General features: G+C 34.4%; 1 protein-coding gene across 1 annotated transcript; it reads left to right on the top strand.

Annotated features, from left to right (window-relative positions):
* The first annotated feature begins 366 nt into the window (after window positions 1-366).
* LOC131071502 (receptor-like protein kinase HSL1) lies at window positions 367-3,730 on the top strand. Its single transcript, XM_058007388.2, has 2 exons — window positions 367-2,997; window positions 3,107-3,730. The coding sequence occupies exons 1-2, from the start codon at window positions 387-389 to the stop codon at window positions 3,523-3,525; spliced, it is 3,030 nt and encodes a 1,009-aa protein (XP_057863371.2). The 5' UTR covers window positions 367-386; the 3' UTR covers window positions 3,526-3,730.
* Window positions 3,731-12,243: the final 8,513 nt, after the last annotated feature.

The following is a 12,243-nucleotide window of genomic DNA, read 5'->3' as shown; positions in this document are numbered from 1 at the left end:
ATTAGACTTAACCTACGACAAGTACTAGTAATGTACATTAATATTATATATGATAATCTTACATTATATTATAATAATTTTTAATAAATTTTGGCAGTTAAATTATTAATTATATAAGAGATAATAAGTTAAAATATCGAATCTAATAAATTTGAAAAGTATATACAGTCTAAAATCGAACCACAGACCAAATTCCTGGCTTAAAGAGCGCACTAATCAGTGGCAATCGTTTTCGGAATATTTCCGTGAAGGTGGTGCAAAAATTTCCACCTCTTTTCCAATATTCGTTGGAAGTGAAAGAAAGACACTTTATTGACAAGCCTTATAAAGGAAGAGCTTTTCCGGCTTTTCTGCAAGGAGAGCACTTTCTTTTGCTAAAACATATAATGGCACCAATAATGCACATTCGCGCTTTCACTTTCTTTTGCTGCACTCTCACATTCTTACATTTGCTTCTCTACTGCGCTTCACTCTCCCAAGATGGCTTAATTCTGCTTAAAATAAAGAAGGGAGATTGGAGGGACAAGCGAAATGCTTTGAGCGACTGGAATGAGTCTCACCAAAATCCATGTGCTTGGAAAGGAATCTCCTGCGATACATTCAACAGCGTTACCACTGTTGATCTCACGGGGGCCTCCATTTCTGGTAACTTGACCTCCTCCATATGCGGCCTTTCTAATCTCACTTCCTTGAATCTCCAAGATAATGCTTTCAGGGGTCCATTCCCCCATGCCCTCTTTCATTGCAAGTGTTTGCAGAAGCTCGATTTGTCGAGTAACCAGTTTGCTGGTACGCTGCCCAGTCGTATCTCCGAATTAAGCAAGTTGAGAGTGTTGAACCTGGCATATAATGCTTTCATTGGCTCCGTTCCTGCAGCCTTCGGAATGCTGTCAATGCTTGAAGCTCTCTTCCTCCACGACAATAGTTTGAGCGGAGCATTCCCTCATTTTGTCGGGAATTTGAGGTTTCTGAAGAACCTCACGTTTGATAATAATCCTCTGCGTGCTGGTGAGCTACCTAGTGAGCTTGGCAATTTAAAGCAACTGCAGCAGTTATGGCTACAGAACTGTAGTCTTGTGGGCGGAATCCCGAATTTCTTGGGCAATTTAACGCAGCTGGAGGAGTTGGATTTGTCGCTGAATCATCTCTCGGGTGAGATCCCTACCAGTTTAATGGCTCTCTCAAATTTGACAGACATTTTCCTCTATGACAACAATTTGTCTGGCCAAGTTCCTGCCAACATTGGCCAACTGAGGAGCATGTACAGTTTGGATTTTGGCGACAATCAACTTCACGGCACAATTCCAGCTGCAGTCGCCAATCTCACATATCTGAATTCTCTGCATTTGTATAACAATCGGCTGACCGGAGAAATACCTGCTGGGCTCGGAAAGCTGCGCTACTTGAGCTATTTGAAGCTGTTCGGCAACAAGCTCAGTGGATGGTTGCCCCAGAGTTCGGGTACATTCTCTAATCTCATTCTTGTTGATCTGGAGGGAAACGAATTGGAAGGCCCTCTGCCAAAGAATCTTTGCCGAGGAGGAGTCCTCTACAGCTTTCTTGGCTCTTCAAACAAATTCAATGGTAGTCTGCCTTCGTCCTTTGAAAACTGTAGTTCTCTAGAGTATCTGTACATCAAGAACAATCATCTGAGCGGTGAGATTCCTCCAGGGCTCTGGGGTGCTCCCAATCTCAAGGAATTGTTTCTCAGCAACAATAAGTTTGAAGGCCCAATTTCAGCTGCAATCGGCGAAGCGAAAAATCTGAGTCGGTTGGAGATAAGCCACAACCGATTCCAAGGAAGAATCCCTCCACAAGTTGGACAGCTGATAAATCTTCAAGTCTTTGAAGCCAGCAACAACTCTTTGTTAGGCCCTATTCCCCATGAGCTCAGGGGATTGAGTTTGGTCAGTACTGTCCAGCTGGACCATAATTTTCTGTCAGGAGAAATTCCCATGGAAATAACGTTGCTAAGGAAGCTCAGTCAGCTCAATTTAGGTCACAATCAGCTTACAGGCGAAATCCCTACAGCTCTGAACGACATCATGAACATTCTTGATCTGTCAAACAATTTTCTTTCTGGCGGAATTCCTCCCGAATTAGGACAGCTGAAACTGAATGTTTTCAATGTATCCAACAATAACTTGTCTGGACGCATTCCTGGCGCTCTCGACATTCTGGCTTACAAGGAGGGTTTTCTGGGCAATCCGAACCTATGCGGGGGTCAGAATTTGATGCTACCTCCGTGTTCCTCTCCTCATAAGTTGTCACCTCAGAGTTTAGCTTCTATCTTGTTACCGCCTTTACTTGTAGTGACGGTGACCTTGTGCTCCATTTGTCTGTGTTGCTCGTTTTCCAGAAAGCCAAGCAGCGGGCCATCGTGGAAATTAACTCCATTCCACGCGACAGATGTGGACGAGATATACATCCTCCACAATTTGAAGGAGAGAAACGTGATCGGATGCGGAGGTGCTGGAAAAGTTTACAAGGTCACTCTCCACAACGGGCAAGCGGTAGCGGTTAAGAAGATCCAAAACATGAGCAGACCAACAGGAAATTCTAAGAAACAAGGCGAGCAAGAAGAGAACAAAAGTGGGGAAGTGGAGGTGGATAGATTGGGACTCATCCGGCACAACAACATTTTAAAGCTTATCTGCTGCATTTCAAGGGAAGATTCGTATTTCAAGCTATTGGTGTACGAGTTCATGCCCAACGGTAGCCTGCTCGATCGTCTACACGGTAGCCCAGGATCACAAACGCCACTGCCATGGCCAATACGTTATCAGATCTCTCTCGACGCAGCTCGCGGGCTCAGTTATATGCATCATGATTGCTTCCCTCCAATATTGCACAGGGATGTGAAGTCCAGCAACATCTTGCTGGATGGAGATTTTGGAGCTAAAATTGCAGATTTTGGCTTATCCAGAGTGCTTGATAGGTTAGGCCATGAGTATACGGTGTCTGGCTATGTAGGATCACACGGATATATTGCCCCAGGTACGAACACTTTTCTTTCCTTCACCTAGTTATATTTTATCTTTCCTGGACTGGATAGATTATCTCATTTTTATTTTTATTTTTCTGTCGTGAAAAATGGGGCGAGTAGAATATGTTGAGAGGTTAAGGGTCGATGAGAAAAGTGACGTGTACAGTTTTGGAGTGGTTATATTAGAACTGGTGAGCGGGAGGAAAGCCACGGGAGAGAGTGAGTATGGAGAGGGCGTGGACATCGTGGGTTGGATAAGGGACACAATTTGGATGGGTGGAGAGAGAGAAGTGCTGGATAAGCGAGCGGTGGATGATAATTACATAGAACAAATGATGCGCGTCTTACGTGTGGGTTTAGTTAGCACGAAGAGAGAGCCAAAACAGCGGCCTTGTATGAGAGAAGTGGTGGAGATGTTAGTGGCATGCGGTGGGGACAACCGTAAGGAGACAATGGATAAAATAATATCAGGACATCCGGAAAGGTCTTCAAGACAAGACTCCGAGAGCGAGAATGAAGTGGTTTTCTTCTCAGTTTAACGGGGAAGCGGCTATCCAGTTCACTCTTGTTTGCACACTGTTCACTGTCCTATCGCCTCTAACGAATCCAGTAGCTGTTTACGAGGTAAAAATCAGGAGGACAACAGCTAACTCGCTGGATTTTACTTTTTTTGTTCTTTCTTTGTTTATGTCCACTCTGTCTGTTATTTTCTCAAATAAATTTATGAGAGATTTCTTGTTATTATGTATAATTTCTATTTCAGTCAGTTTAGAATCTAAACAATTTCTTCCCGCAATAACAACAGATTATCCTTGCCGATTTCTGTAGATTAAGGTTATTGCTTGACTTGAGTTGGAGACAACTTCAATGTATAGATGATTGCAATAGTAAAGTTTGATGAATTTGTGCGCAGTCTTAACAGATTACTTCCCTTCCTGAGCTCGTTAAAGAATCTTTTAGTTGGTTAGGAACTTTAAACACACACAATTTTAAAACCAGGGAATCAAGGCACTATTATATATGTTTTAATCGGAATAATCATTCGACATGTTACTAGGATAAAGGATATAGGCATGAGGCAGGGCTAAGGACTTGAGTGCAAATTGAAGGATTAAGACCACCTCATGCAAGTTTAATGAACATAAGAATTCATGACCAGGTCGATGCACATCTTTTAACAATCGTGGACATATACTGGTCAAAAGCATTTAATTAGAACAAAAACTTAATAATTCTTCAGCGCTGGTTAAGGTTTTGTGATATACATTTCATTTTTCAAACAATTGTAATTGTGAGAATTGTTGATTTAACCCTATGGTAGCCTAAGATAACCTACAATTAAAAACACTTTTTCACACAAGAGACAAGCAATTGATTTGTCATGAAGGTTAAAAATTTATTAGATTCAAATGAATAATAATATAAGATAGGGATGAAACCCTGAGATTAAACTAGGTCACGAGATTTGTCTTAATTGCATCACGTGAGACACAAACAATACATAATTGGAGCAAGCTTAAGTAAGCTAATGTGAGTATGAATTGAAAATTTATTAATTAGATAATATAACTTTATTACACTAACAATAATGTATAATAGAAAATATAAATGTTTAATACAATCAAATATATCTACCATTCATTCATATGATAAGTCTCGTAAGAAACAATTATCAAACATGTTCATAACAAGTTTATAATTTCAAATGTTTGACCAATTGGTCTAAGTCCAACCTAAGGGACAATTGGAGGACAATATATAATCTAAGTGATGAGAATTTCCTAAGAAGTATTATAAACTATAGAATGTGCATTAAAGCTTGTGATCTAAAAGATACAAAAAACCATTACACATTCAAAGAGCATGATATTAGTAAAAACTTCTATTTCATGAAAAAAATACGGGTAAATACTTAAATGTATTAAATTATAGAAAAGACTATGAATGAGGAATCATTTGATAAAAGGAGGGTTGATACATATTCCCTAACTTACCTATGCTACATGGGAGGGGATATCAAATAAGCAAAGTATTCTAATATGTCAATGTCTACGTTGAGTGCTTGAATTGCTACACTACAATATTGGATTGCCAAGTCTAACTTGCATTATCATGTTTTACAAAATATACAATACTATAGTTTATAACTGAAGGTTGATCTCCTTAATTATTTTTTCCTTAATAGGATATATGTTTCCCAACTTTACAATAATGAGTAGGAACCTTCTTACATTTCAAGTGTAACATAATATTGGAAAGAATAACTATGAATCTATAGGAAAATCACCCCCACCATATGTTAGCATTCAATGAAATTGTGCAAAATAAAAAGGATCAACTTAAAGTTATTTTGTGAGTCAATGGGCGCTTGGTCTATTGGCGAAGTTGAATGGCTCCAAATGAGCCCACTGGGGATCAAGTTTTGCTAAGTGCAAAGGCTCATACATTATATGAGTTGAGGCTGGGATCATGCCCCATGCGAATTTGGTGGAATGGATACCCCTTAGTCCTTGGCTCTTAGCCAAAAAGGTTTCAGCCTAGAGGCTCATGTCCCCATATCGGGTGGAAAAACCTACTTTGTGAAGGCCCTCACTGGATTCATGGCTCACATGCTTCATGCCCTTACTGGGTTGTCATGCTCGTAGGTCTAGACCTCCATATAAATAATAAAAATAAATAAAAATTGTGGATAAGGATACACAAATTGATCTAGCATGGCCAATTTCATTCTATGAAGAAAAGAGGAGATACTATATTAATAATGGCATTTGTCGTCAACCTTGTCTTATAACATGATTCGAGCATTAACGAATTTCATGAAGGTCCCTACTATCACACCTTTGATGAATATTAATGAAACACATGATCTATTTGTATTAATATTGAGAAAATTAAAAAATATTTGATATGTATTTTTGAGAATAAAGCTCTCCCTTAATACCATCTAATTCTTTTCTCTATAAGATCTAAATAAAGTTAAGTATCTTATATTTAGCAAATAGGCTTCACTTGGTGGGAAATCCCACCAAAATCGTCTATAGTCATAGCACGAGGACTTCACTAGTTAGCCAATATTATATCATGTGCATTCATATTGGGGGATTTAATATCCCAAAATTCTTTAACAATATATTGCCTATCTGTGAAAATAGGAGGGTTTTTAATTTAGGCTATAAAAAAATACAATATTTGGTGAAAATAGGGGGTTTTAATTTGACCCGTGTTTTGGGAGAGGATGGCAAAAAAGGAGTTTAGGACAATATTTTTTTTAAATAGAGGGATTCTTTAGTACGCCATGAACGCACGTGCTATAACCCAAGTTCACTAAATGAAACCCCGTGAATCATAGACCACTTTTTCTTGGCATTGTCGGAATTTCATCAAGATTCTCTGCCTAAAAATATTGACATTAATAAATCTAAACATTTTGTCATCAATCTCTTGCAATTCAAGCATTTTACTGAGTTCTCTATTGTGGCAACTGACAACATGTCTAATAAGTAGCATGATGTCTCCATGTAATCCACTTGTAGACACTAGTGGAAGGGCAACGATCAACCAAAATTATTACTCTATGTAACTATAACCTCCTCTTTAGTGCACTAGCACAAGGCACTGGCTACGCAGCCAGCCCCTACTCAACCCCTATAGCATCCCTATCATCTCTGGCATCTGTTGCACAGATACGGATCTATGCCCCACACCTCGGCAAATGACACCTTCTCTACTGGCTGAAAGTTTCTCAAAAAATGTGACTTTTCCCATGCCTGTTGGTTTTTTCCATCAGTCGTGCTACTGTTACCATGAAAAGGTGAAGATAAGGAGGGACCCCACAGACCCGAGGGCCCCCCTCCCCAAATTCGTTGCGGGTGTGCGTGGTCCCTTCTTTTTTGAAAATAAATTTATAAATTATAAAAAATTAAAATAATATAAAATAAAAATAATAATTTCATTTTTAAAACATTATAATATTTATATAATAGATAAAATTAAAATAATATAATATTATAGTTAATTGAAATGAATAATAAAATCATAAGAGATTTATCATTTTTTAAAATCTTAAAATCTTGAATAAGATGTATAAATTTGTTCGATTATTAATTCTAAGATATTTTTACTACATTATATCAATATAAGAATATAAACATTTATTATTTATAGACTATTACTAAAGCTCAATACTATTCACTCCATTAAACTCCATTACAAATGCCAATTTCTAATTTTTAAATATGTACTTTAAATTTTGAACACATTTTCTTATCTGTTCATTATTTTTAAAATAAACACACACACACACACACACAACTTTTAATTTAACCTTTTTTTGAAAAATAATTTATGCTTGACCAATATAGACCTCATTATCTATACAATGATGGAGAAGAAAATCATTTTATAATTATTTTAAGTCATGGTGAGTGCAAGATCGTGATGGAACAAATAGAAACAATGAGAAAAAATGTGTTTTTACTTGGCCAAAATCTTGAAATGGATATTTTGACTTTTTGTACAGGTTGGATAAAATGTTAGTTTTGGTTTGATAATACCAAAGCTAAATGGATTAACAAAATGGATATCAATTATGACAAAATGAACATTTGCTATTGTAAAACTGAATAATATCTTTTGCATTGCTTGTCAAAATTTTAATTTTTTTTAGGCATTGGAAAGGTAACTCAAGGATCTACATAATGGACTTGGTATTTTTTTTTTTATTTTACACCAAATATTATCGATAATCATTTGAAGTTCATCCTTTATTTTTGAAATTTCAAATAATCACAACTTTTGCATACGATGTCCTTTTCCTATGAATTTTTCACAACAATCATCTCAAGATACTTGAAAAATGAAAGTAGTAATCATTAACAAAACACTTAGATTTTGTGTACTAAGAAGAGCAACAAATTTGTATAAATAATTATAGATTGTTTCATTGTTTTCTTTGATCTTATGTACAACTTTTCTCAAGTTGACCTAGGAGAACGTGTGTTTTTTTGTGACATAACAATAACTATTGTAATGTAATTTTAATATATTAAATAGCTAAATGATAGAAAGATGTATACTATATGAAGATCGAATAGGCCGAAAGAAGAATAACAATAAGTATTGTGTAGGGTGAAGTCCAAACTCAAAATATGAATCCATAATTATTGACTTGATGTAGAACACTAAATGTAACCCTAGATAAATTACAAGATCAACTCAAAATATAATATTTTCAACTGATAGGTAGATCAAACTTTAAGAAAATAAAATGATAATATAGAATATTTTTTGAATGACACATTCTTTGATCATCAAATTAAGTACCTTGTTTACTTATTTTCTTTCCATACCTTTGCATTCAATATTAGAAAAAAAGAGGCCACACAATTATTTCCAAACCATTAATATAGGTTAGTTACTTATTTGCGTTCATTTAATTGAATGAGCTTGGATTAATGGTTCCTAAAGAATGTTTTAATTTTATTTTCATTTTAGTGAACCTACTCATCGCAATAAGTTTTCTCATATCTATATTTTTCTCAAATTTATATTTGAAATTCTTTACATGATCATTTCTTCATCAAATTTATATTATTACATATTTTTAGTTACATGGTTCTAATTTTTTTTTACTTTTCCTACCCATTCTCAGAAACCACATCATGTTTCATTTTGTATTTGATACATCATTGATATTTATACTTTTTCAATATGAAACTATACCTTAGGGATATGTTTTTTCTTCTTTTGTTATACCATGAGTTACTTAGGATCCTAACCTTCCTTTGAATTAGTGTTTGTTTAAACGTTAACATGTAGTAACTCTAAAGTAAAATAAAGTAACTCTTAGTGAGTAATAAATAACTCTTCTTTTTAATCTAAAATACATCTACTTAAAAGGTGAGGATAGGTAATGAAAAAGTTAAATTCTTATAGTGAATAGTATTAAACTTTAGTAATAGTATATAAATAGTAAATGTTTATATTCTTATATTGATACAATGCACTAAAAAATATTTAAGAATTAATAGCCTCAACTTTAGAAATCTTGTTCAAGATTTTTTAAAAATGATAAATCTTTTATGAATTTATATTTCAAACTCTTGTAGTTTATTATATTAATCATAAAATTTAATTAATTATAGGAAGAGTGTGGATAGAATATTATAATGATTTAAAAATAAACAATTTTATTATTTATTTCAATTAACTATATTATTATGTTATTTAAATTTTATTTATTTAATAATTTTTTTTTATTTAATCATTGAAATTAATTAATATTAATTTTATGATTTAACATTATTTTATTAATTTAAATCATATTTTATAAATATTATAATGTTTTTAAAATAAAAAATTATATTATATTATTTTATTTTATTTTGGTTGGTAATGGACCGAATCATTTTTGTTTGTGTGTGGGAAATTAGCAAACTCAAACCCAAGACCTCCCATGTAGGAGGCTCACAGCTAACCACTGCATTGTGGAGTCATCCCCTTAATTTTAATTTAATATTATTTATTTTATATTGTTTTAATTTTATTTATTTTAATTTTATTTAATTAAGCCAATAGGCTTTTAGTGGGGGCTTTTTCCCACTGAATTGTACGACTCTATGGTTGTTCTTTTCATGGTGGTTGGATTTTTCCCCTTGGCCAGTTGTGACGTGTTGGCGGCAAGCTTCATGGGTCCGCACGTGACTTCCGTACTACCTTTTGTGACCATCAGTCAGCACGAATCCCCAACTATTGATCTGTTTCTTGGATTGCCCTTAGTCGGTGGGCACGCATCTTGAAGTCATTGTCATCGGTTAGACAAAGCTATAGCCGCTGCCTAACCCTAATAGGTATTTCACTGTCTTTGTTGTGTGAATTGTTTTCCTCTGCAAGTTTTGTTGTAAGGTAAATTGTTTGCATCTTTGTGATCTCCTTGGATTTTTCCGTCGACTTCTTAAGGTTTTGTTGTAAGGTAAATTGTTTGCATTTTTTCCAGTTTGCTTATTGTTTATTTTTTACAGAATGTGTCTGACTCGGTTCTTTTTCTATCATTCCATTTTCTTTGCAGGTTAGGAGTGCTTGGCATCTTGAAAACAAACTGTCATCAACTCTGTTGCTTTGCAAGGTATGTTTCCTATCTTAATGGTTTTAGTTTTGACATATTTTATCTTTTTTTTTGTTGTCATTGGATACCCTTAATTTGTAGGGTTATTATGTATTTGTTACAGTGTCATTAGATTTTGTTTTCATGTTATGCAGCTTTTTGGTGCTTATAGATTTTAAGGTGTTTTTTGTGGGTGTTTCCTAATGTCGTTAATTTGCAGGGTTATTGTTGTGATTTGTCACTTTCTGGTCGTGAAGCCTTTTAGTCTGCAAGGTAAATACCTTTGTGTTTAATTAGTTTTTGGTTTTTCATTTTCTTGCTTCTCGTTGCCGTTAACTTTGTTACTCTGTAAGGTATGTTTTCTGTTTCAATGGTTTTACTTTTGACATATTTTAGGTTTATTATTTTCTTATCATTGGATACCCTCTATTTGTAGGTTTTTTGTGTATTTGTTATAGTGTCATTAGATTTTGTTTTCATGTTATGCAGCTTTTTGGTGCTTATAGATTTGAAGGTGTTTTAATGCCGTTAATTTGTAGGGTTATTGTTGTGAAGTCTTTTACTCTACAAGGTAAATACCTTTGTGTTTTATTAGTGTTCTCTTTTTAGGTTCTTCTTTTAGAATTTGCCTTCCTTTTTAGGTGTTTTGGGTTAAATGTTTTGTTGTGATTGCCTTTTGTTTGCAGGTTGCGAGTGGTTTTAGGTTTAAGGGTTTTGTTTGGGTTGACCTCCAACAGTTTAATGCTATTGCTCTGCATGATTTTGACATTGTGCTAGGATTATCTATTACCCATTATACTCTGCAAGATAAGGTTCTTTTCAAAGCTTCAGAGGTAAGAAATTTTTTTATTTCTAATTTGTGCTTTTAGAATCCTTTCTGATATTTTTATAGGGTTTATATTGTGCAGAATATGTGGAATTTATTTGAACTTAGCATTTGCTATATTTTCCAAGAATGATTGATATTCTTTAGTAGAGGCATTTACGGATTATCATGTATGGTTGGTATTGAAATTGTAATTACAAACATAGTTATAGAAGACACATCCCTTCAGATTAATGGCATTAGACTGTTGGATGCCAACCATGACTGAACCCTAAAATGTAAAAGCACTGGCAACCTGGAAATTTAAATGAGGGATATTATAAACAAAATTTGTCAACTAATTATAAATAAATTTATAGAGAAGCATATGTGGTTCATGGTCATTAGCCATGTTACGCAGATAATATATACTTGAACCATTAGATAATTTACCAATACGTTTAAGATATTTTAAATTTGTTTTTTTCCTATCATTGGATTTTCTTAGCAGGTTGGTAGTGCTTATAATTTTTAGGGTCCAGTTTGGGTTTATTCCCAACATTTTAGTGCTATCCATCTGCAGGAATCTAAGCTTGTGCATTTCTTTTTTGTTATCTATTATCCTCTCCAAGGAATCCTTATTTTGAATGAATCCTTTCTAAAATTTTATAGCCCTTATAGACACAAGGGTATTTACCTTGCAAAGTAAAAGGCTCCATGTCCAGAAAGTGATAAATCACAGCAATAACCCTACAAATTAACAGCATTAGGGAACACCCACAAAAAAAACACCTTAAAATCTATAAGAACCAAAAAGCTACATAACATGAAAACAAAATCTAATGACACTATAACAAATATACCGTGCAAAAAAAAAACAGTGACAGGGTGATTAATTTTATAATGTTATAATGGTCATATAGGAGGGCAGAACCATGCAGATTAACAACATTACAATGTTGGATGTCAACCAAAACACAACCCGTAGCAGTAACTATGACCCCATATAAAAATTTATATATTATACTTAACTACTTAACTTTCTTGTTGATCATGAACCTCATATGCTCATTTCGGATACAAGGTTCATGACAAATAACAAAGTTAGGCAAATTCCAAGGAGATGAAAGTACAAGTTTAACCGTTAAGAACCTCACTTTGGAGGAAATAAAAAAAAAAACTAATAAAACACAAAGGCATTTACCTTGCATAGTAAAAGGCTACATGGCAACAAAGTGGAAAATCACAGAAAATCCTACCAAAACACAAAAACCCTACAAAGTATAAATACTCACCAATTGCAAAGAGTATCCAATGATAGGAAATCAATAAAACCTAAAATATGTCAAA

The sequence above is a fragment of the Cryptomeria japonica genome, chromosome 10, assembly GCF_030272615.1.
Source record: "Cryptomeria japonica chromosome 10, Sugi_1.0, whole genome shotgun sequence".
Classification (NCBI taxonomy): domain Eukaryota; kingdom Viridiplantae; phylum Streptophyta; class Pinopsida; order Cupressales; family Cupressaceae; genus Cryptomeria; species Cryptomeria japonica.
This window is presented reverse-complemented; position numbering and strand designations above follow the sequence as displayed.

Bases quoted from the DNA above. Each gene is read 5' to 3' on its own strand.
- LOC131071502 (XM_058007388.2), top strand. From the start codon at position 387: ATGGCACCAATAATGCACATTCGCGCTTTCACTTTCTTTTGCTGCACT. The intron at 2,998-3,106 runs GTACGAACACTT...TGGGGCGAGTAG, and splicing joins ACACGGATATATTGCCCCAG to AATATGTTGAGAGGTTAAGG.